We start from the raw sequence: 27,362 nt of genomic DNA, 5'->3' as shown, positions 1-27,362 counted from the left end.
GCAGTTTATGATTTAAAAAGCCTAAATTGTTCCAAGTTATGTTATACTTGTATAAATAACTCGTATAACATAGGTAGAAATTAAAATTATTCCTAAGGGTTATAATTTAATTTTCTTCTATTTAAATCAAATAATAAAGCCCATTAATTAGTTTAAATATGATAATCTGTACAAAATTTAAACGTAACGTCAAGCAGATTAATACGTTTCGCATGCACATCGTATTGTGATGTAGGCAAGTTATGTTATACGATATATATATGAATTTGTTAAGTTAATCAAATGAGGCGTTACAATCAGAATTAAATTATGATAAAATATTGTATTATGTGACATAATATTATATCACATAATAAATCAAAATATTGTTACATATATACATATATATTACATATATTTATATAATAGTGTTGTGTTGTGCATGTACTATGCCTAAATAGTAGTCAGGGTTTGATACATAGTGCACGAGCCGGAGGCGGAGCCGGAAACTCCCTTTCTCTGCAGAGATTTGAGCAAATTTCGGCGCTGCCATTTTGTTCTGCTCCAGACAAAACAATGTGACGTCAATATTCTAAGGGCAACTACTCTAATTTTAAAGAATTTCAAAGGGCAACTACTCCAAATACTTTAAGAACTTACGGCATGCCGTTTATGTATTAAATACTATGAAATGTCGAAATGAGTAAACGAAACGTCGGCCAGTGACGGCCATATTGCCTAATATTATTTCTCACAGAACAAATATAAAGATATATGAGCCAATCACGTGCTAAGTTTAAACCAATGAAAGTGTGACATTTCAGTCCAAGGGAAAACAATATATCATATGACACATTATTATATATATAGGATCTCTCATGATTTGCGATGGTATATGATTTTTATCCAACGAGTTGTGTGTTTTCTATCCCCGAGCCTTGGCAAGGGGATAGAAAACACACAACTCGTTGGATAAAAATCATATACCATCGCAAATCATGAGAGATTCTTTTTATCACATGTTTTACCAAGTATTTTGTTTATCCCAACTATTTCTGTAAAAATTGTGATTGTGAGCCGCACAACACATTATTTACTACACGTCAACAACGTTACGCATGGAATAAAAGTTCCTTGAAGTTTAACAAACAGACATTCATTTTTTAACATTTTTTTATGAATTCATGGCAAATAAATGAAACAACATTAAATGTTTCAAATTTATATCTCAACACCCCTCAACTGAATTAATTATTTACTTTTTCATTCTACGCCAATCAACCGTCTAAACCTACGTAATGATTAACTATGACGTCACGTGGCGTAAGAACACACAGTGGAATATCAAAAATTTATCCCATGAGTGATATCCACCGTATATTGGGATAAACATGTGATAAATTGCAATATCATATGAAACAATATCATGTGATAAAAAATATGCAATACAATATCTTATAAAACAATATTGTAACATAATTTACAATACTATACATCACAATTATCATATCATATAACCTTTTACAATATAATATACGATATAATATTGTATCATAAAAATATATGTGTATCATATCATAAAATACTATATCATAGGTATCATGTTATATCATTTAAGAACAAACACATCTATCAAGCAGGTTTGGGTGAGGAAGGAGATTTTTTTAGCATCCTTGAGAATGGAGATCAGGCTCTGCATCTGAAGCTGCCTTTGTGATTCATTTATATTCTAGTTCAATTACTTATGCAAGGTATTATCTAAAAAACATGTGACCTGTTCAAAAAAACTAAACCTCATCCAGCATCCGAAACCTATGGCTCTTATTCTGCATCCAAACCTGTCAGGTGCATCATCAGACACACCATCCATGCAAGTTTGGTGAAGTTAGGACGAGTAATAAGTCAGATACAATCATCAGAGGGCACCTGCTTCAAAAAGATTAACCAGCTCTAAATACCATAACCTCCTCCATCATATGAAACCTATGGCTCAGATTCAGCATTCAAGCCTGTCAGGCACATCAGTGTCTTAAGATGCACCATCCATGCAAGTTTGGTGAAGTTACGACCAGTATTAACTAAGATATAATCATCAGAGGGCACCTGCTCCAAATGCTTTAACCTGCTTCAAAAACCTTAACCTCCTCCAGCCTCTGAAATTCATGGCCCAGATTTAGCATTCAAGTCCATAAGTAGGTCCAGATGCATCATCCATGCAAGCTTGGTGGATATATGATAAGTAATAACTTAGATACAAGACCTACAACAACAAGTTTAATCAGGTCCGGACACCGACACCAGGGGCATAGCATAAGTTCCTCCCAACTTCATCTAAGTTAGCTAACTATAGGAAAATACCTTAATGAAATAGTCAAAATTTATGGATTTTTTCTTTAATTGATACTTAACAATTTTCAATCCTCAGCAATGTTTGATAAGTCTAAATTAATTTGTACCATAAATCTGACTTTTATACAGACAATTTTAATTAGTATTCTACTGCTAATATAACCATCAGTCACACAACTACATGCATGGCGAAGTAGATCCACAGAGCACTCCCACTTATAAACCTGTTGGTATAGAGTTCTAGCCATTATTACTATTTTTAAAACTCAACTTGTTTCTTTAATCCATTATATCCATATCATAAATAGGCAAATTTGCAATAGCTTTGTAAAATGCATGGATACCATCTAAAAATTTCATTTTATATCATTTCAATATAAAGGTTGAAAGAAAAATATAATTTTTATGATGAAAAAAATTCTTTGTTTTGGGTTTTTTTAAGAACTAAACTTTATTTACTTTACAATGATTGATAAGCAAGTTCTGCAACTTATATCAATATTAATTTGTTGACAATGAGCTTCCTTAAAACAGCAGAAAATCACTATATCATGATGTATAAGAAGTATTATAAGTCAAATTAGCAACAAAAAAATTGTAATTTGGGATAAAACAATAGGCCAATGTGTTTTAAGTGAACAAAGTCAGGAGTTAGGACAGACAGATGGACAAATACTAGAACTAAAGCGATCAGAATAGCTCAGTTGAGCTTACAGCTCAGGTGAGGTTAAAGTCTATGATTCTATGGAGAAGTTTTCAAGTTTTATATGACAAAAAAATTGACTACAGACAGACAGACAGGTTGATTCCAATATACTCCACTAAAATTTGTTTGTAGGAGCATTAAAACATTGGTAACAATACATAGCCTGAGGGACTCAGGTAATTTTTTAATTTAAAAGAGCAACAAACGCTGAACAAAAAGTGATCAGAAAGCCCACAGAACCTTGTCACAAGTACACTGTACATATATATATATCAATGTACGATTTATTTGGACTATGGTTTTTGAAATATATCAGGATGATATCACAATTGTTTAATGAAATAAGTTATTTTTGCATTAATGTCTACGCCATTTTTGCAAAATAGCAAATTATTCCATCAAGTTTCATTGTTTCAATAATCCTGATATAAAATCATGAACATGCAAAACTGTAATACTCACCTGTGTTGATCTATTCATAGGGAAATCTTCAGCAGGCCTATCTGTCTATTAAGTAAATATGGAAGAATAATAAGAATAATAAGAATACTGGATAAATGTAGTTTATGCTACACAATGACTCATTTGTATTTTTTAAAATAATTTTTTTAAAAATCTTATCTGTTTGTAAACTAGTGTTTTGAAAGAACTAGTAAAGGAGGGAAAATCTAAATAAAAATATATCAATACAATATTAACATGCAGCATAGAAATCAAGACAATACACATTTAAAACTCAATCAGGAGAAAGATTTACACAGATTATGTTTATATGACTTTAAATTTTAGCTGATGGGATAGGGGTGCATGTAACAAACCTCTGGTAGAATTTCCTGCAATGACCCCATTCCAGTATTCTGTAATAAAAGTAGTCCAAGTAGTAGAGTTATAGATACAAAATAAGAGAGACACACATACTTTAAGCCTTAGGAAATAAAACCAATGTAAATAAATTCTCTTGGATAAAAACTTGATAAGATACAAGTCAAGTTAATACTATCAATGTAAACGTTTAAAATTATTATTTATAACTTATAATTACTGGTATGTTTGACAGTAAACTGTCATCCTATCAGGTTAATTAATTATGTTATTAATGATAATATTATTTTAACCAGACAGTTTATTGTCAGAAAACGAAGCTTTTAATTTTGTATTAGAACACTACTGACTAGATTTAAGTATAAAACTGGCAGATATGAGGCCACTTGAACACTTTATACTTGTTATGACAAGGAATAAGAATATACAGATTTAGTATTGAATAATTCTAATACATACTGGCAAAAAGAAGCCTCCACTGCCTTCCATCATTCCGTCCACTGTAACTATCTGGAATACTACCTATTAAACAGTATTTTTTAAATATTTAAAGACAACAATAAGTGACGAGGCACAAACACACACTGGTCCCATTTTATTTGGCAGGTTACAAGACCGTACAACTGTGAACTTGAGACAGCAACCCTTCAGAGATATATTAACTGTTTGATGTATACCATGTTATACAATGACATATTGATAGGAGATTCCCAGTAATGTGAAATGATTATGATAAATGAATAATAAAACTATGAAGTGAAAGCCACTTTTGATTGTAATTAACTTCCTAGAGACAAATACTCTGTACAATCACAGGCCTCTTAATTTCTATAAATAAGCAGATAAATGTAGAAGAGAAAGATAATCATATATACCCTATCTATATATAAATACAGATACTAAGGGTATAAATACTTCTCTTCTCCTACATTAAGCAGCTTATTGATAGAAATTTAGAGGCCTGTAGTACAATTAAACTATATGTAAATGAACTGTACATAATATACTTATAGTGTTTAATTACCTTAATTGATTTCTTGGATGCATATACTCTCTGCATTTAAATACGTATATATGACGTAATACATAAGTAATTGTATATGTTTGCATACAAATATCTATGTTCTAAAGTTTGCCTGCACTGATTCACATATATGACTAGGCCTATACCATTTATATGTTTCTCGAGACCCACGGTCGCTTCGTAAAACTTATTTCATTGAAACTACATTGTTTAACTGATATACCTACAATTTATCATCATTAAAAGATAGTGTAAAGCTTGTTTTAATGTTTTTGTTCAATTAAATCAATAAACAATTGAGATAAATAACTAACCATCAAGAAAATCATCACTACAAATCTTTGCAACTTCATAGCTGCCGCCATGTTGAAAGTAGAAGAGATATGCGAATGAACCAGTTTATGGGCATGCGCATTAGCCTAGTCCTAAGGTTGCAGATAGTAAGATTCAAAAATAAAGGCAGAATGTAAAAATTTCATATCACCATTGCTCAACTCACGCATGCGCAGTGAAGCATGAAGATTGCTTTCGGAGGCGTGTAAGGAACATACTAAAGACCTGAAATACTAATGACCTGAAAGACCTGAAAGACCTGAAATTTTATATAAATGATACTTTTATAAGATTTTAGTCAAATGAAATTATTTTGTGGGGGTTTAAATCATATTTCCAGGTATAATTTTGTTTAAAAAAATATCATAATGATCAGTTATTCAAGCAGAAATATGAAAGACCTGAAAATTTGAATTGACCTGAAAATTTAAATGACCTGAAATTTTATATAATTGATATAAATGATACTTTTATAAGATTTTGGTCAAATGAAATCACTTTGTGGGGGTTTAAATCATATTTCCAGGTATAATTTTGTTTAAAAAAATATCATAATGATCAGTTATTCAAGCAGAAATGTGAAAGACCTGAAAATTTGAATTGACCTGAAAATTTCAAATGACCTGAAATTTTAAATGATTGATGCATTTCTATGTTCTGTGTCAATTTTAATGTCTATTGTTGAGTTTTTATCATATTTCCAGGTATATATGTGTTAAAATATATCAAACCGAAACATGGGCTGTTAGATGACCTACACAACTACACCATCACAAAATTTCAGGTCAGCCCAAATTTTCAGGTCAATTCAAATATTCAGGTTTTTCATATTCCTGTGTAAATAATATATTTTAACACTTATATACCTGGAAATATAATAAAAACTCACAAATAAACATTAAAACTGATACAGAACATATAGAAATGTGTCAATTATATATAATTTCAGGTCAGCCCAGATTTTCAGGTCTTTTGTATTCCTGCGTAAATAATTGATCAGTATGATATATTTTAACACTTAATTTATATACCTGGAAATATGATTAAAAACTCACAAATAGACATTAAAACTGACACAGAACTTAGAAATGTATCAATTATATATAATTTCAGGTCAGCTCAAATTTTCAGGTCAATTCAAATTTTAAGGTCTTTCGTACTCCTGCATAAATAATTGATCAGTATGATATATTTTAACACTTATATAGGCCTACCTGGAAATTTGATAAAAATTTACAAATAGACATTAATATTGATACAGAACATAGAAATGTATCAATTATATACAATTTCAGGTCATTTGAAATTTTCAGGTCAATTCAAATTCTCGGGTCTTTCATATTTCTGCATGAATAACTGGTCTTTATGATATTTTTTAAACAAAATTATACCTGGAAATATGATTTAAACCCCCACAAGTAATTTTATTTGATAAAAATCTTAGAAAAGTATCATTTATATAAAATTTCAGGTCTTTCAGGTCATTAGTATTTCAGGTCTTTAGTACGTCCCAGGTCCTCCCGGCGTGTAATGAGCAAGTAGTCAGATATAAAAGGGGAATAATGTGTGTATATATGAATTCATGTGAGCTTTAATCAGGTCTGAACTCCTTGATCTCCTTGATGAAATTTTTAAAACGAGGCATGTCTCGTAAATCACAAATGTTGAAAATGAATGATGGTAAGTGTATGTATATTGTAACGTGTTTTGGGTTCGGTGATTGAGACCAGTCTGGGGAATGTGTTTATTTAACAATCATATATGAATACCGGCATAAAACGATCACAAAAACTACGAGTCAATATATACAGATATAGTTGTAAGGATGACCTATCCTTAAGCATGCAAAACAAATAATTTACAAGTTATTTATAAGGGATGGGGCTTGATGATCTGTGGGTTATAACCCGGGGCTCTATCCGAGGCACAGGTCTCAGCCTCGAGACCTGCGAGATCTGTCCTGATAAGGCTATATGCCTATATCACATGTACAGGGCTGTATCTCTGCAGCTGACACAAGCTGCAGCCAGGTACACTCAGTTAATAAAATACGAGTAAATATTAACGCTCTATTTAAAGATTAACCCAATACGAACACTGTGCAGTCGTATTAACGTACCTACTCCTTCAACAGCCGAACACAGAGTCAGCTCTTCTCTCGAGTGTGCTCTTATATATAGTAGTGTCATCCGGACTATCCTCGCACATTACCATTAGCATCAAAGATAACACCCGTATGATATAAAAATTATCTGAACCCCAAACCCGATCATTTGTTACATAACCCACGCCTCATTGCTTCAGGTATCACACCGGTAATTGTTTTCGCTATATAATTCTATGTAAGGAAAAAAAATCGTAAAAAATCGAAATATTTTTTTTGTGAGAAATAAAATACATAGCAATGTTCTATGATACCTTACTCATTATCTAACATCAGAAAATGGGCATGCGATACTGCATTTTCTCAAGTTTTCTAGCTGCGAACATGCCTACCCCCAAAACCACGTGTTTTCAAGCTGTTTGTAAACAGACTGCGCGCACCCCAGGAAGTCGGCCTATATGCCCTTTAAGAAATAGTTCCCGTTAAAAGTGAAATCAAATTTACAAAGTACAGAAATTTCCCTAATCATAGATATCCATTTTATTAAAATCGAATATGGGAAAATGCAAAATGCGGGCAAAAGAAAAAAATATTCCTTATAAATGTATGGAACTACAATTGACTAAGTTCATTTTCATTGGCCGATTACCGGTGTGATACCTTCATGCGTCCTCGCATGACAAAACGATAACATAGATATATAACTTTTTTTTTTCTTTTTATCTAAAAAGGATGACGTATCAAACATGAATAATGTACAAAATGAGTGATGGATGTATAGCACCTTCTTGGGGATGAACATGAATAAGCATACATACACATGCAAATAACAAAAAATGTAAAATGAAACAAAATGTTCGACAAACACAGTACAGCTACAATGTTTATAAGTATCTACAAATCAAACAGTTCTTCACTTTCTTTGATTCTCTTAATTTTCTGCCCATTTTCATGGTATTTGGTGATGGTGATCTCCTTCACTCTGCGATGATAGCCCTCTGTTTGAGTAGATTCATCTACCATGATCTTGGATAGGACAGGATCCAGGTTGTCAGTTTGAATCCCAAACTCCACACTTTTCTTCGACACGGTTTCTTCAACAATGCCAAGGTTGGTTCGTCTGGACGAAAACACTGGACTTGGCGCTGTTCTTTTTCGAACCACTCTTCCTGAGATGAAGTCATCCTGAGAGGTTGACGGTAAAGCTTCCATCTCTTTTTCTGCGGGTTCAGTCCGAACCTCGCCGAGTTGAACTTCGGGATCCACGTCCCAGTCACTGTCGTCTTCCTGATCATGACTTGTGTCCTTATGCGTTGAGGAAGGGGCATCGGGATGCTTTGTCCGCATGTGTTTCTGCAGATACTCCTTCTTCTTAAAGGATACATGACAGGCTTTGCACACCATCATACTGCTTGCACAGCTCAGCACATGTTCGGACCATGCGTCCTTACCATCCAGTTCAACAAAACACACAGGACATATTTCCTTTGCCCTCCGAGGGGTCGTCTTTGTGTTAACCATACTACAATGTAAAATAAAAGCTTTCATAAAAATCGATGATGCATCTGAGCATGAACATTCCTCTATATGAATAAGACTATCTATCCACTATACACAAAATCAGAATCATTCCAATAAACAACAAAACTAATATGTACAATATCTAATTGTTTTATTGAACAATTTATTCTGTCACATAATCTCTCATCCAGACTGGAGCACGTCTGTTGCGCTTGGACTCGAATTCCCCAGCTAGTTCATCTGTAACCTCTACTTTTGACTGACGCTCATCAATAACCTCTGACTCAAACTGAACATCAAGTTGGCTTTCCGTGCTGCTCTCCAGAGGGGTCTGCAGTTCGTTCTCTCCTTTCAGAATCTGAGCTTTGCACGTTTTCAAGCGGTCACAATGTATAACCTGGTCTTTACCATTCCGACCACAGTTAACTTTATACAAAACTTCCGATAGTTTTGTGAGTATCTTGAACGGTCCCCGCCAGTATGACGTGAACTTCGGTGAGCATCCAACTTTGCGCTGGGGGAAGTATACGTATACATTTTCTCCTTCCTTGAACTTCTCATAGGACATTTTCATGTCATGATAATGTTTCTGACGAAACATTGCACCTTCTGCATGACGTCTGACAAAGGCGTGTGCTCTCTCCATCCGATCTTGCATTATCCAAACCCATTCACTTCTAGGTACTTCTTTCCAAGACGAAGGCATATCATACATGATATCTAGAGGTGTAGCGACCTCCCTTCCTAACATGAGCATGTTAGGACTATAGCCAGTGGATTCATGTTGAGACGCTCTATAAGCCATCATCACAAACGGAATGCTTTCATCCCAATCTCGATGATTCTCATCCACGTAGGCGCTCAGCATAGTGGCTAATGTTTTGTTGAACCGTTCCACCATACCATCTGACTGCGGATGATATGGTGTGGTTCTTGTCTTGCGGATCTGGAGAAGCTTACATACCTCAGTGAAGAGAATGCTCTCGTATTGTCTTCCCTGATCTGAATGAATTGTCGCTGGACATCCAAGCCTACAGATTACTTCATTAGTGACAATCTTAGCTACGGTTTGTGCTTCCATATTTCGCATCGGAAATGCCTCGGTCCATTTTGTGAAGTAATCTGAGATAACGATAATGTATCGATTTCCATTTTCTGTCTCAGGAAATTCGCCAAGAATGTCTGTAGCTATCCTCTCTAAAGGGTAGCCTACCTGTAAAGGCTGCATAGGGGCTCTTTTTGTTTTGAGAGGAGCTTTCCTTCTGGAGCACACATCACAGCCTGAGATATAGCTCCTTACATCACTCTGTAGCCCTGGCCAGTAATAGTTCTGCCTGATTTTATTCAAGGTTTTTGTCATCCCTAAGTGAGCAGAAGTTTTTGCATCATGCATCTGCTGTAAGATATATCTTCGTTGGGATAAAGGAACAACTATCTGATATGTTGTCATGTTACTGTCCTCGACTTCCCACACCCTGCATAGAAAGTTATCCTTAAGGGTTAGCCTGCTCCACTGTGCCCAAAGTGACTTAACTACATAGCTCTCAGAGGATATATCACTATATTCAGGACGTGTCTTAACTTGCAACCAAGACTTAACAAGTCTTATGTCCCTACATTCATCTTGCAATGTAGCTAAATCTGATTCACTATTTTCTCTTATTTTGTCCTCGATTATTCTAACATGTCCTTCAGACACCTCTGACTTGTCCCAGTCATCGAAATAACCGCATTGGCCACATGGCACTCTGCTGAGTCCGTCTGCATTCCCGTGAAGTCTACCAGCCCGATGCTCTATCTCCATGTCATAGGTGGATATAACCTCGATCCAACGAGCTAACTGTCCCTCCGGGTCTTTAAATCGAAGCAACCATTTCAACGAGCTGTGATCTGTTCTAACTAAGAACTTGTGTCCATACAAGAAAGGTCTAAAATGCTTAATGAAAGTGACAACAGCCAAAAGCTCCTTTCTGGTGACGCAGTACTTCTTTTCTGATTTACTCAGGACTTTACTTGCGTACGCCACAACCCTTTCTTGGCCATCTTGGAGTTGTGAAAGAGCAGCACCCATAGCATACTGACTCGCATCTGTATCTAATATGAACGGCTTCGTAAAGTCTGGATGCGTGAGAATAGGCGCTGATATCAATCTATCTTTGAGGAGCTGAAATGCGTCCTGGCATTCGTCAGTCCACTTGAATGGAACAGACGCCTCTGTAAGTTTATGTAAGGGTTGAGCGATTCGAGCAAAGTTAGGGATAAACTTTCTGTAATAACTGGAAAGACCGATAAAAGAGCGCACCTGGCTCTTGTTTGCTGGCTCTGGCCAATGTTTAACAATCTCTATCTTCTCAGGATCAGTCTCGATCCCCTGTTCCGAGATGATATGCCCCAAGTATTTCACCTGTCGAGCAAACAACGAACACTTCCTTGCCTTCAGCTTCAGTCCAGCCGCAAGAAGCTTTTCGAACACAAGTTCTAAATTTTGCAGCATGTCATCAAATGTCTTTCCATAAACGATTATATCATCAAGATATATAAGACAAATCTGCCATTGTAAGCCAGCCAGCACAGTCTCCATCAATCGTTCAAACGTGGCTGGGGCATTGCACAACCCGAACGGCATTACGTTGAACTCATATAGACCCTGTCGGGTGACAAATGCCGTCTTTTTCTTATCCTCTGGATCTAGCTCTACCTGCCAATACCCAGCATTCAGGTCCAAAGTACTGAACCATTTGGCGCCTCGTAGTTGATGCAGAGACTCGTCAATACGAGGTAATGGGTAGGCATCCTTCGTTGTAATACTATTTAGACGTCTGTAATCGACACAGAACCTTGTGGATCCGTCTTTCTTCTTTACAAGCACGATTGCTGCTGACCACGGGCTCTGAGAAGGTTCTATGATACCTCTTCTTAGCATGTCAGATACGTGATTTTGTACCTCTTCTTGCATATGAAACGGCAGACGCCTGGGTGCTTGTTTTATTGGTGCATTGACACCAGTCTCTATCTTGTGTCTGACCTTGGCGGTTCGGCCTACATCTTCATCTGTCTCTGAAAATAGAGCTGCGTACTTCAAAAGAAGAGCCTTTGCTTTCATGACATCATCTTTATCTATATGACTTGTGCTGCTAATGAATAGCTCTTGCAAATGAGCTGGCAATTCTCTGTTCACATCCAAGTCTCTATTTCCCTCTGACACCAAAGAAAGAACCTCATCAACAGCATGCAACTTCCCAACAACAGTACCTGGGTAGATGGTCTTGCTATCATCCGAAATATTCATGATACGGAGCGGAATAGTGTCCTGTCTACGGACAAGTGTTTTAGCCAGCATACATGAATTCTGAAACTTTTCAGAGGGTTCTATCAGTCCAGCTTTGGTTGGAAGTCCTCCATCAGAACTTGCACGTATTTGCCCTTCAACTACCAGTTCTGATCTAGGCGGTACAGTCACTCGGTGAATAATGGCCACCTTATAATAGCTCGCTGACCCCTCAAGCTGAATCGGGTGTTCGATACCAGATATTGATATCTGATGCATCCTCATGTTAATGACGGCCTCATGCCTCACTAGGAAATCTAGTCCAAGTATCCCATCTACTGTCAAGTCTGCGACAATCATTTCTTGCTGTAGGGCAATGCCATTCAATGTAAAATCTACTGGAGTTCGCCCAAGCACTCGTAGTACTGAACCAGTAGCTGATAGTACATCCCTTTCTACCTCAGTCAACGCGTGATTTGCATCTCTTTTAATGTTCTCATAACAAATTGTGGATAGCAATGATATAGTAGCACCTTTATCAACCAATAGGTAAGCATCCATCCCATGTATGCGAGCAGTGACATAAACCCCTTTCTCGTTTATAGAGTGTACTACTCTTGAATACTGATCACTAGAACATTGGTTTTTCTGGAAACTTGTATCAGTTTTGGGATTCGTTTCTCTTGTACTATTAACTTGTGTTAATTTGTCATCAGACCCCTTATTCAATTGTGGGCAATCTTTTCTCAGATGCTTGTCGGATCCACATTTATAACATTTCCTCGTCCGGTTACTATCCCTTGCATGTGTCTCCGGGCGAGGCATGCGTCTCTGGCTTTGAGACTGAAACTTCCATTGTTTCAAATCTCTCATCTCGCGCTGTAACGACCGCATGTTTTTCTCGACGGTCTCTATAAAATTATCGAGTTTTGAAGCTTTGGACGAGTCTTCAGTATTTTCACTCATTGTCCGGACAGCATCTGTGTGGCGATTCTCTGCCCTATAATATGCTTCCAGCTCAACAGCTCTCTGTATTGCGTCATTCAAGTTTATGGGTCTAGCCTGCTTTATCTTAAGACGCATTTCCGAGTTATGTAGCCCATCTAAGAACTGTTCAGTAGCTAGTATTTCCCGAACATCATCGGGGGCTGTCGGGTAAGCTAAATTCACGAGTCTCCTTATGTCCTGTCCCATCTCCGGTAAACTTTCAGAAGCCTTTTGTCTCCTTTCCCTCAGCTGTGCTCTGTATAGCTCAGTTTGATTCATAGGGGCGAATCTATCTTGCAAGGCCTTCACTAATTTCCTATAGTTCTGTCTCTCGTCTCTGGGCTGATTTCCTAACACACCTTGTGCTAGTCCCCTCAGGGATGCAGCCAAATATAGCCCTTTCTCAGTCTCTGTCCAGTCATTCAAAAGACAGACTGATTCAAAATGGGACAGATAATCATTCCATAAACCGGATCCGTCGTATGTTGCAGGTTTTACAAAGTTCCGAGATCGGACCGGTCCAGGATTCGTATTACTTGTTCTTGGGTTTGCGTTGTTCTGCACTGGCGGCCGGTCACTAGGTACAGGATCCTCATCATCACACAAGCACACATCTCCAGACACATAGCCACTCACACTGTCTCTCCGTCTCACGTACGGGGTACTGGTACTCATGCCTGGTCTGGGTCTCCGGCCTCGGCTTGGAGAATTCGTAACCCGTAGAGAGTCATGTATCTCTCTACTGAGCCGATTTATTTCCCCCTCTAAATATTCTACATCGGCGTGTAAATCGCGCACGCTCATAATTAATATTATATTAACAATTTGTAGAAAACAATTGACTGATCAAAATCCCGACGCTGCCACCAATTTTGTAACGTGTTTTGGGTTCGGTGATTGAGACCAGTCTGGGGAATGTGTTTATTTAACAATCATATATGAATACCGGCATAAAACGATCACAAAAACTACGAGTCAATATATACAGATATAGTTGTAAGGATGACCTATCCTTAAGCATGCAAAACAAATAATTTACAAGTTATTTATAAGGGATGGGGCTTGATGATCTGTGGGTTATAACCCGGGGCTCTATCCGAGGCACAGGTCTCAGCCTCGAGACCTGCGAGATCTGTCCTGATAAGGCTATATGCCTATATCACATGTACAGGGCTGTATCTCTGCAGCTGACACAAGCTGCAGCCAGGTACACTCAGTTAATAAAATACGAGTAAATATTAACGCTCTATTTAAAGATTAACCCAATACGAACACTGTGCAGTCGTACTAACGTACCTACTCCTTCAACAGCCGAACACAGAGTCAGCTCTTCTCTCGAGTGTGCTCTTATATATAGTAGTGTCATCCGGACTATCCTCGCACATTACCATTAGCATCAAAGATAACACCCGTATGATATAAAAATTATCTGAACCCCAAACCCGATCATTTGTTACAATATAAACATTCCATTTACTTGCTTTTATCAATGGATACTTTGCAATACTTCTTGAACAAGAAAAAATAGGACATGAAATGTGCAAAAGATTTTAAAATCTCCGAAAAAAATGTAAATTTGAAAAACGAAATGAAAACAATAAGGTGATGAGCAAATGTGTATTCTAAATAATAACTTCGACTAGTAAAGCATGTGGTTAAAAAAAGTTGATTTTAGTTGGATTAATTAACTATTATACGTCCTTTTTTTTTTTTTTTTTTTTTACAGTTTTAAACCAATTAAGAAAATATAATAAATGGGTTTTTTTTTCAATTCAATTCAATTTACTGACAAAACCTTATGTGGCGCATATATACGAGGGTTGTTCGGAATTTATTGAGACATTTACTCTGACTACCTATTAATTTAGGATATGAAGATAGCGACATTGCAGAAAATTATTACATAACCCCCTTACGCGGGTTATGCATTTTTTCTGCAATGATCGCTACCTTCATAACCGGAACGAATCATCAAAGATAGCATTTTATTGTTTTTATTAAGATCTTTCTTTTAACTAATTAATAATTTGATTATGAAAAGTGAGTAAAATTCGCTAAATTACTGTTAACGTACATAAGTACGTTAACTAAAAGATTGCGTGTAGTCCGTGATTTTTCTGAGGTTGCTGTAGGTTTAGACCGGTAGGTCAGGATTTTTATGGTTAAAGTAAGGTTTTTTCATTAATCAAGTAGAATAATACCTTACCTTATAAAAAAGCCCCAAAAATACATGCCTTAACTATTTACTTTTATCACTAGAGTCTCCAGAAGATCATACCCCCTTCTTCGATCACATGATTTCAACCGAAATCATTATTTGGCTCATATTAAAAACTATCAAAGCAAAACAAAGATTCAAATGTGTTATTTTAATCACTAATAATGTAAGAAAGTTATAACAAGTGTGATTATCATTATTTGATTGATTAAAATTGAATTTTTAAATGAAATGTTACAAAAATGCTATTTCAAACTTTTTACATAATTTCACATTTTTTAACTTATCTTAAAAATTTTATGGTTAAACACCATTTTTTAAACTTTAAAATATTAGATTTATGTCTACTGCAACTAAAAAGCAAAAAAAAAAAAAAAAAAATAGGACTTCACATGCTTCTTTTTTTTTCTACAACCTTTAGAACAAATATACCCCCTTATCAAATGCAGATAAAAAAGTGTCATGAACACAATTTAAAAATACATCAGAAAACAGCACTTTATTTCTTTGCTTTGATAAACCCTAAAATTCTTCTTTCAAAACTACATGTATTGAGTACACATTAATTTTTTGGATAAAAAGTACCTTTCCTCTGCATAAATATAAACACAAACGTACTAAAATCTCAGTACAAAAATTTGCGATTTCCAACTATTGGACTCAATAAGATCAAAACATTTATATACTTGACGACATTATTTACACTTGACTGCTTCTATCAAATTCAGAATTATCAATTAAACATTAAAAATTAGGGGAAAAAAGCGGTAAATCCGAACAAATATCGTTTTCGATTTTAAAGCTTATTATATCTGCTAAATTGATGACGTGTCTGAGTAGGGATCCACCTTAATTTCTTCCCAGTTTCAGCCGCTGTAGATTTCGACCAATCCATAAATGGGGCGTGTAGATTTCAGTCTGGCTGCTTCTATATAGCTATGAATAGAGGAAATAATACTTGGTAGTTGTAAATATTTGTTAATAAACAAGGACTTTTTGAACGTTTTCCTTGCGTAAAAATAAACATTTATCTTGTCACTATCTATTTCATATCTATTTTAAAATCAGAGTGCACTGCAGTATTGAGCGTTTTGCCGTTTTGGTTTGGTAAGGAAGATTTGCATAATTTCTAGCCTTAAAAAAAAAGTCTCCAACAATGAGAAAGTGCATCTATGCTTAATGGGAAAAAACACAAGAAACAAAAAATAATTCAGACTAATTACGACAAGCTTTAATAAAAAAGGATATTTTGGTAATTTTTTCATGTCTTTGATGTTTAAATTCTGAACTATTTATCGATTTTGATTTCTATCAATTGCCTTCTTAAATAATGGTCTAAATGATAGGATAAGACAAAAGAATGGGGATAATTTATCTGCTGAATAGATGGTACACGTGTAATACAATGGTACAAACAATTGTCTTCCCAGGAAACTTGATGTGACCTCTGTAATGGGTGCGCTACAGTACAGATGCGATCAAATTTAGAGTAAGAGTTTAGTGTAAAGTTTTAAAAAGTTGGGCATTTTCATAATGGTTTACATATTAACCCTTTATACGGTATTTTTGTAATAACAGAATTTCCGGTTCTTGGAAACCAAAAAAAAAAAAGACTTTCTTTTGTGTTTCATGTGGATATGAAGGTACATGTAGCTAACACTTCCAGAAAGAATAGCATAACCCGCATAAGCAAGTAATGTAATTTTCTTTGTAATTTTCTTTGTATTTTTCGTATGAAACGAAGTAAAACTCATCTAATATAATTACTTGAGTTAATTTACTAAACAATACATTTGAAAACGGCTTTTAAAAGTAAAATGAGTGCGTGTACTCGTACTTGAACGTCGTTTTACTCGATGGTCTGTCAGTAATTTTCTTTGTAATTTTCTTTGTATTTTTCGTATGAAACGAAGTAAAACGCATCTATTATAATTACTTGAGTTAATTTACTAATCAATACATTTGAAAACGGCTTTTAAAAGTAAAATGAGTGCGTGTACTCGTACTTGAATGTCATTTTACTCGATGGTCTGTCAGTTTAAAACTGTAATCAAAACTATAATCCATTTTATAAAAAGAAATAGAGTAGAAAATATATTGTAGATGTTATCAAAAATCTGTGTTTTTACCCATTCTGCTAAAGTTTATGGTTTTTTTTTTTTAATTTTCTACATGTTTACTCAGAGTAGTAAATATCAGATGCTGGAGGGGAAGTACAATGTACTTCGATAAAAAATCGATAGTGTTTTTTTCATATAAGAACAAAATTACCGTACGTTGTACGAAATTCTTTTAATAAGCAATTTTAAAAGCATTTATTTGAGATATTTTCAGTATTTATATTATAACTAGGAAAAATTGGCATTAAAAGTTTTCCAAAAATTCATATATTTCAGAGAAAGGGGGGTCCGACCCCTGGAACACCCCCCCCCCCCCCCCCCCCCCCCGGATCCGCCACTGAGATAAACCTCTGAAATTTCACAAAAAAGTTAACCAGGATAACATTTAGAACCATTTTAACAAGACCTTGGGCTTTCAGCAGGATGTAACGATCTATTTCTTGCGTCAAAACATGTTAAAATGACGCTGGTTTCAAGTGAAATATACACCGATTGCGTAGTCTTTGCTCAAAAGCTAGACAAATCGTGTTGATTTCAAAGAGCCATGCCTGAGAGGCCTACAATGAAATAGACAGGCCTACGTCACATTGCAGTTTGACTCAACTACCCAAAGTCCAAGCTCTTGTTAAAATGGTTCTATTAATGTGAAAATTTTCCAGTCAATGATATCATTAGATCATTTATGGTAAGCTGACAAACTTCCTTACGTCCAGTGACCCGATGTAACGACGAAGAGTGACCCCCATAGAATATTGACCCGGGGGGTCAAATTTCTACGGAGAAAACTGACCCAAGGTCAGTATTCTATGACAAGTAGAGTCCCGTTTCTACAGTAGAAAACCATTTCAGACCTGCAGATCTACGACCCACACACGTTGAAAACTGACCCCATAGAATTTTGTCCTCACTTATAAAGTACATAGAAATGATAGAAATTGAAGGCGATACATTCATGTTTGGTAAGTGTCCGGGAGGTGGGGGGGGGGGGGGGGCAACGAAACCGCGTGAAAGATTAGACAGAACTACCGTTTTACCCTTTTACATAATATAACACCATTTTTAGGTCACCTGAGTCACTCAGGTGACCTATTGCAATTGGTCTTCGTCCGTCGTCGTGCGTTGTGCGTCGTGCGTCGTGCGTTAACAATTTTACATTTTTAACTTCTTCTTGAAAACTACCAGGCCAATCGTTACCATTTTTGGTGTGAAGCATCTCTATGGTAAGAAGAATGTAAATTGTGAAATTTATGGCTCTACCACCCCTGGGGTGCCACGGGCGGGGCCAAATATGCAAAAAAAGCCAAATTTTCAAAAATCTTCTTCTCTTCTCCCACACATGTGAGGAAAAAACTGGTTGCATGGTTATGATGTCCATAAGACCCTCTACCAAAATTGTGAAATTTATGGCCCCTGGGTCAGGGGTTCTGGCTCTAGGGTGGGGCCAATATGGCCATATAGTAAAAATGTTTTAAATCTTAGAAAATCTTCTTCTCTACAACTATATATATATTTCTAAAACTAAATGCATGATTATGATGTCCATGAAGCCCTCAAACTAAATTGTGAAATTCATGACCCCTTGGTCAGGGGTTCAGGCTCTAGGGTGGGGCCAATATGGCCAAATAGTAAAAATGTATTAAATCTTAGAAAATCTTCTTCTCTACTCCCATATATACGGTATTTGTTAAAAACTAAATGCATGATAATGATGTCCATGAAGTCCTCAAACTAAATTGTGAAATTCATGACCCCTTGGTCAGGGGTTCAGGCTCTAGGGTGGGGCCAATATGGCCATATAGTAAAAATGTATTAAATCTTAGAAAATCTTCTTCTCTACTCTCATATATATTTGTTAAAAACTAAATGCATGAATATGATGTCCACGAGGCCCTCTATCAAAATTGTGAAATTCATGACCCCTGGGTCAGGGGTTCAGGCTCTAGGGTGGGGCAAATAGGGCCAAATAGTAACAATGTATTAAATCTTAGAAAATCTTCTTCTCTACTCCCATATATATTTGTTAAAAACTAAATGTATGGTTATGATGTCCATGAAGCCCTCTACCTTAATTGTGAAATTCATGACCCCTCGGTCAGGGGTTCAGGCTCTAGGGTGGGACCAATATGGCCAAATAGTAAAAATGTATTAAATCTTAGAAAATCTTCTCTACTCCCATATATATTTGTTAAAAACTAAATGCATGATAATGATGTCCATGAGGCCCTCTACCAAAATTGTGAAATTCATGACCCCTTTGTTAGGTGTTTAGGCTCTAGGGTGGGGCTAATATAGCCATATAGTAAAAATGTTTTAAATCTTAAAAAATCTTCTTCTCTACTCCTACATGTGGGCAAAAAACTGAATACATGGTTATGATATCCACAATCTCTTTTACCTAAATTGTGAAATTCATGGCCCCTGGGTCAGGGGTTCAGGACATGAGGGGGGGGGGGGGGTGGGCAATATAGTAATAATGCATACCTGGTATAATGTTTAAAAATCTACTTCTCTATTCTCACACATCTGTATAAAAAAAACTGACTAATAATTACGTTTACCAGGAAGTCCTCTACTGAAATTTTAATTTTCATGTCCCCTGGGGTATGGGTTTTGACTCTATGGCAGGGCCAAAATGGATGAATAGATGTTAATGCATATAACGTTAAAAAATAATCTTCTTTACTCCCACACACCTGAAACGAAAACTGAATTCATGATTTTGTAGACCAGATCTTTTAGTTTTTCACAAAAATTATAGGTTTCACAGTTCTTTTTGAAATGTGGTCGTCATTACAAATTTATAATTTTTCTACTCCAGTATGAAGCCTAATTAATTAGATGCATATATGAGACTCCATGACAAGTTTGTGTATGGGATATATGCTACTCAGGTGACCGATAAGGCCAATTGGCCTCTTGTTAACAAAGCGATGTTTGTGTTTTTCTTGAAGTTCTTGTCAGCTTGCCTTGTGGCCTTGCCCCTTCACTAAGCCTTTTTAGGGTTGTGGTCCCCCCGATGGTGATGTGCTCGCATGCGACCCCTTTTTGCTTTATGCTCGTTTTGCTAAATAGGCCCCAGTATTACAGTAGATGATTTAATAGATAAATCTAAATTTAATGACTACCTATTGAATATTTTTTTAAGAAAAAACCCAGAAGAAAGATGTGAAATTTCGATAAATAACGCGGATTTTTTAGTATCTGTTCTATTTAGTAACACTGAATGTCTGACAACCAGACATAACACCATCACATCAACAGCCTTATCTTACAGATACACAGAAGACAGCAACTCGGAATTCGGAATTTTGGATTCATCACGATTGCGCTAACGTTACACAAAATGTTTGATAACTTTAATTCCAAACTCTGCATCGCCGCCATTATGCTCAATAAAGTTGTTAAGTACAGGCATGTAGCATCGTTTTTAAAGAAAATAGGACAGACTAATCTGACATCAGGACAAGCGAAAAGAAGAAAAAAAAAAAGGAAAACATTTTTCGCCAGTTCTCAAAATCCAACAGCGTTGGAGGGGTGATTTTTTTTCTATAATATTTCATCTGTTTCCAAAGACGGGGGGGGGGGGGGGGGGGGGGGGGGGGCTTCTTATAAATTCAATTTTTTTACTTGTAAACTTAAAATTTTACCATGAGAGGAGAGGTTTTGGAATTCGACTGCGTTTGTTTTAACTGTAAACAAAGTGGCCAGCTCTTGTTTTTTAAAAGCTGGAAAACAAAAAAACAAACAATTTTTAGAATGAGGACTTTTGAGGCCTTACATGTAAAGGCTCGAGCACTGTTGATTACTTCCTCTGTTGATTATTCTACTTATAAATATGTGTCGAATATGAGAGTTCTTGAACAAAGCAAACTTTTTTCTGATTGTCATACACCTATTATATTGTATTTAAATCTACAGCGAAATACAAATAGCAAAAATATGTGCGTTATGATTTTTTTCTTAGCGGGGAGTATCAATTGTGAGCTTGCTCACAGTACCTCTAGTTATTGTTAGATAACAGTTGTGTTGAAAATACCACGGATGTTGTTATTAATGATATTGTCGAAATCCTTAATAATATATTATAGATGCTGCTAAAATTGCCATAGGCTCAAGTATTATTGGTGAAAAAATCAAATCTCAAAAACACATACCAATTCAAAACGTATGCCAAAAAGCTGGTACAAAATATCGTAATAGCAAAGTTTATTATTATAGAAAACGTACAGTAAATGCGCTTAAAAAATATAAAGAACATGAAAAAAACTACAAAAAATTATTGATAAAGAGCAGCTGAAGTACAGAAACAAAATTAGTAAACATTTGAAAGATATTAAAAACAAAAATCCTAAAGAATATTGGAAAGTAATAAATAAGTATAACAAAAATAACAATTGCCAAAATCAATCGGCAATCGGTATTGATGATCTTTATCAGTATTTCAGAGACTTAAACCGGTCTCCCGAAATAAGCAATGAAAATAATCACATGGTTGATAATGAAATTGCTAATTTACAGTATGAAGATTTTAATCACGATCTAAATAATTACATTACCCAAGATGAAATAAAATCAAAGTACTAAAAGTACTGTTAGACGGTGGCATATTACATGTATGTAAATTATTGTTGTCGAAAATCCACAGCCAGCGTCTCATACATGTACTAGCACAACTGGTCGTGAGTTGCTTACATGGATAATTCTGTGGAAATCGTAGTTGTGTTCACTATCCACACTTTACAAATGTTGTGTCTCTTTATCGTCATCTTTTGGGGAAAATCCATAGATTTATCATAGTAGCCTTTGTAGTATAGAGGTTTGTATCTATATGTTTGTATCTATATGTTTGTATCTATATGTTTGTATCTATATCCAGTTGATATTAAAACTCCGTTTTCGGTAATACATGTACTGCACAAATGTATTTTGATTGCCCCAGAATGACTCATTAAATATGTGGGTTGCCACCACATATTGAATGAATAAATCAAATCCAAAGCGATTTCATCACAGTGCGCCAAACTATTTGATTGTATAAAGAATGGGAATTTTGGTTTTTTTCTTTTTTGACCTTGGGGTTGACCCTGCAAAGGGGAACAACTTTTGAAAAGTGTGGATTGGACTTTTGTGCTTTAAAGATATTGTAGATTTCTCAAAGTAACGAGAACAAATAAAGCTTCAGTGTGATAAAATACTTATCAGGTTTTTACTAACTATTTGGGCATACATGTAGTATGTTAATTGTCCCTCTCGACAGCATTTTCCTTCAATTTCTTCACGGGGAAAAAGTTGCATCATCACACTTGCTTGTGGACCATCACACTTGCCTTTGTCCTCATAGTCAGTTATACATTTAGGTGTACAGAAAACGGAATGGTTTGCAAGAACCTGTTTGATAAAACTCGTATTGCTTTTGGAATGCACGTCATCATGAAACAGAAGAGTCAATCAATATTTTATCTTCGACTGTAATGGATTATTTCCATTTGCTCACAACGAAAGTGAATAAAAATTTGAGAAAAAATATTATTCAATATTCAGTCGCGGCAGTTTCATTAATCAACGTTTTAAAGTACATGTACATTTGTCGTATTGTATTTAGCTATAGATTTATTCAAATCATTTGATAGAATTTGGGAAAGTCACATGTATATTTTATCGCTTCTCAGTACACTTTAACACGCATAATTTACTTGCAGCGTTAAACTTTTCTAGTAAACTTACAAGAAATATACATTAATTATTCAAAATTAGTTTTAAAAAACACCAAACAAACAAAATCCAAGTTAAACGCATGTTTTTCTGACCGTACAGCTGTGTATGTAAATTTCATTTTATTCTTTGCATGTGCTATAGTCTATACAATAGATCTACGGTCCGAAAATCCAAGCAATATTTCCGGAAAGCTATAGTTCTGTAGCTCAGCAGAATACTAGTCATCTATGAAGCACATTTTTTCCCTTCATGTTTCATTATTTATCGCAAATATAGCATGGATGTATACGCTACGGCCGTTGTAGCATTTTGTTGAGTGATGACACTTATTTCGATTGCGAGTCTCAAGAAACTGGCGCATTTATATAGGCCCGCCTATTTGTAAATGGAAACAAATGTCGAAGAAAGCTCATAATAGAGTTGTACTCGCGAGATAAAAATTATTTGAGAACAAAAGGGGTGATATTTACGTACATGTGTAAATAATGTTATCTTTTTGCGAAAAAATCCCCCAAAACCAAAGAAAAGGTTCTCTAATAGCAGAGACGGGTGCATATGGATTAAGCTCACAGATTGTACTTCGCTCATCAAATTGCGTTATTTCAGTTTAGTGTGAAAAATTCGTCAGAAACTGTTAAGTGAACAAATTAAAATTGTCATATCTTACATTACCGTTCACAATGTACCATAAATGTATATGGAATATTGCATGAGTTGAACCGATTGGTTGTTTTTTTTCACAAAAAAAGCTAGCGTTTGCTGCAAATTAGAGATACACGAGCTGATACGCCGTGAAATCCATAAGACGTTTTACAGCATGTCTTTAATCCCTTATTTGCTTTCAAAAAATCTGAACTGAAAATCTTTGAAACATCGTAAAATGTTATTTGTTTATACATGTAAAATGGCGACTTGATTTGCACGTAAATTTTACAATCCGAGGTCGATCGATTAGCGTGTTTGAGAGAAAGTCAGCAGCAAGTAAAGCGTCAACATCAGTAGTAAATATTGTCTGATGAATATTGAGGTGCCTGTAATAATATTAATTTTCATACAGACTGAGTGGGTTACAAAATTAGGTAAATCACAGGATAGTCCAAAATTAAACACATTTGTATCGTAAATTTAAAGTTTTTGTTTGTTAAAAGAACACATGAACACTTGTAGAAGAAAGTGTGCCAATGATCGGTTGAAGTTCAATAAAATGTAATTTATCTTATATTCATTATCAGTATCTGTTGTGAATTCTTAAGAATAAGCTACAAAAAAAAAAAAATATTCTTCCTCAACTAAAATTAATGAGTTGAAAATAAATGAATTTATCGATGAAGCATACTTGCTGAAATATGAAATGGCAAACCTTTTTAAATTGTGTGTGTTTCAACCATTGTTTACATCATAAAAAAAAACAAGAAGCGATTATTGTGAGATCTCTTAGACAATTATCGCAGTGATATAGTTTATGCAGTCCTCACACAGAGTTTAACGTCACAACTGGCAGTTGGTGCATAAATTATCGATACCGCGTAAGCAGACATGGTAACGGCTCATTTAAAATAAAACACAATTTCATAAATTATTTAAATATATGTACAAAATGATTAGCAGCTATAATGCTTAAAATCATACTGAAATCGACACATATGTCTTTTACTAATTAACAATTTTTAATTGTCAATGACTAATTAGTCATGGACTCATTGACAATTAAAAATTGTTAATTAGTAAAAGACACATAGATAAAACATTGCGTGTAACAATGCATACCTAACAGAGTTATCGTTCGTTATCCGCTAGGGTCCCCGTGAGAAATACTCTTCCGGTCAGGACCGTAGCAATAGACCGTGGCTATTTATAGCCACCGTCTAAAAAGCAATTAAGAATCTAAAAAATAATAATGCCAATGGGGAAGATGGGATAAGAAACGAATATATTAAAGCAACACAGCAGTTAATGTTGCCAGTTTATGAAAAGTTGTTCAATTTAGTTTTTTCGTCTGGTAAGATTCCCTCTATTTGGTTGGAGGGAAATATTATACCAATATACAAAAACAAGGGTGTTAAAACCAACCCACAAAATTACAGACCAATCACTATATTAAGCTGTATTGGAAAACTTTTTACCTCCATTCTTAACGAACGACTGAATACATTCTCCGATGAATTTAACGTACTACATGAAAACCAAACAGGTTTTAGAAAAGAATATTCAACCATTGATAATATTTTTACATTACATATTCTATTCGAACTTTTGAGAATGAAGAAGAAAAAACTTTATTGTATGTTTGTAGATTTCGAAAAAGCGTTTGATAACGTATGGCGAAAAGCATTGTGGTTTAAACTATTATACCATAATATTTGTGGCAAAATGTTTAATATTATTTTCAATATGTACAGTCATATTAAGTCAAGAATTGTTTATAATAATGAAACCTCTACTTTTTTTCATTGTGAAAACGGAGTGAGGCAAGGTGAAAATATGTCAGCCTTCTTATTCTCTATGTACCTTAATGATTTACATGACTTTTTAAATGAGTCTGATGTGCAAGGTTTACCAACTATTACTGACATGTTAAAAAATAAGTTAGATATTTTTTTTCAAATTATTTGCTATATTATATGCAGACGACACTGTACTGTTAGCTGAATCTCCCGAGGAATTGCAAAGAGTGATAGATTGCTTTCATACTTATTGCATAAAATGGAACCTGAAAATGAATACCGATAAATCTAAAATAATAATATTTAGCAAAGGTAGGCAGAAAGAATACGTGCAGATAAAATATAACGATAAATTTATTGAAGTTGTTACTGATTTTAACTACTTGGGAATAGTATTTAGCAGAACAGGATCTTTTAAAATTGCAATACAGAAATTAGCCGAAAAAGCTACAAAAGCATTATATGAAGTGTTAAAAAAGGGGAGATTTCATAACCTATCAGTACAGTGTCAACTAGATTTATTTGACAAAATTGTCCAACCTATAGCTATACTGTTATATGGATGTGAAGTCTGGGGCTTTTCAAATACATGTATTGCAATTATAGAAAGAATTCATCTCAAATTTTGTAAACTTCTACTCCATTTAAAACAATCAACTCCAGATTTCATGATATATGGCGAACTTGGTCGATACCCACTTGAAATTCAAATTAAAACACGCATTATTTCTTATTGGTCAAGAATATTTACCGGAAAAGATACAAAAATTGCAAAGTTAATATATGATCTAGGAATTTGTATGAATCACGAAATTGGGGGGAAAATCCCTTGGTATGAAAACATCAAACATATTCTAAATAACTGCGGTTTATCTAATATATGGATTAATCAAACTATACATAATTCACAATGGCTAAAGGCAAAAATTAAACTCACGTTGATAGACCAATTCAAACAAAATTGGCAATCTATTCTACAATCATCCCCAAAAGCTATAAATTATAGAATTCATAAGGAAGAACATTATTTTGATACATTATCAAAAAAAGATGCAATTACTTTTTGTAGATTTCGAACATGTAATCACCATCTACCCATTGAAAGTGGACGAATAAAAATGCTATTAGTTTTAAATTCATAATGGCAAGTACAAAACACTGTTCTTTGAGGAAATTATGTGCTTTTATTAGAAAAATAAATAAAAAATGCTCCCCATGTTAGAACTCCCATACTTCACATTTGTAATAACGAGTCAGAGTTCTCTCTCTCTCTCTCTCTCTCTCTCTCTCTCTCTCTTATGCATGCATTGTATACCACATATTGTATCATTATAATCTCTGTGTACCATTGTGCAGTGGTGTTGAGATTGAAATAAATGAATGATCTCAAATTTGGCTTGACCCCAAATTTTGGCCTTGTCTCAAATTAAGCCTATACAAAAACTGTTGGCCTCTATTTTATTTTCATATTTTATTTACACATTAATTATTAGTGATGGTTTTATTGATTTACTGATTTAAATGTTGAGATTGAAATAAATGAATGATCTCATATTTGGCTTGACCCCAAATTTTGGCCTTAATTGTCTCAAATTAAGCCTATACAAAAACTGTTGGCCTCTATTTTATTTTCATATTTTATTTACACATTAATTATTAGTGATGGTTTTATTGATTTACTGATTTAAGTGCAATACACACGAATCATCACACTAGATGGCTTTTAGTGTCTTATAGTGATAGTTGTATTGAAACATATTTATGCATGACTA

At 34.9% G+C, this 27,362-nt stretch overlaps 2 protein-coding genes and 1 long non-coding RNA gene across 3 annotated transcripts in view; 1 reads left to right on the top strand and 2 right to left on the bottom strand.

The window, feature by feature from the left end:
* Positions 1–3,304: 3,304 nt before the first annotated feature.
* Positions 3,305–5,238, bottom strand: LOC128174152 (uncharacterized). Its single transcript, XR_008242579.1, has 4 exons — positions 5,195–5,238; positions 4,316–4,378; positions 3,853–3,891; positions 3,305–3,541 (listed from the first exon to the last, which is right to left on the bottom strand). It is a non-coding gene; the product is annotated as an uncharacterized LOC128174152 (long non-coding RNA).
* Positions 5,239–6,751: 1,513 nt separating this feature from the next.
* LOC128191851 (protein lava lamp-like) overlaps positions 6,752–27,362 on the top strand; it is an 81,472-nt gene continuing 60,861 nt past the window's right edge. Inside the window, exon 1 of the mRNA XM_052864182.1 lies at positions 6,752–6,893. The gene's annotated coding sequence lies outside the window, so the exon portion shown is untranslated. The remainder of the gene's footprint in view (positions 6,894–27,362) is intronic.
* On the bottom strand, positions 8,059–14,554 carry LOC128171051 (uncharacterized). Its single transcript, XM_052836815.1, has 2 exons — positions 14,390–14,554; positions 8,059–8,839 (listed from the first exon to the last, which is right to left on the bottom strand). The coding sequence occupies exon 2, from the start codon at positions 8,836–8,838 to the stop codon at positions 8,212–8,214; it is 627 nt and encodes a 208-aa protein (XP_052692775.1). The 5' UTR covers position 8,839; positions 14,390–14,554; the 3' UTR covers positions 8,059–8,211.

The sequence above is a fragment of the Crassostrea angulata genome, chromosome 1, assembly GCF_025612915.1.
Source record: "Crassostrea angulata isolate pt1a10 chromosome 1, ASM2561291v2, whole genome shotgun sequence".
NCBI classification, from domain to species: domain Eukaryota; kingdom Metazoa; phylum Mollusca; class Bivalvia; order Ostreida; family Ostreidae; genus Magallana; species Magallana angulata.
This window is presented reverse-complemented; position numbering and strand designations above follow the sequence as displayed.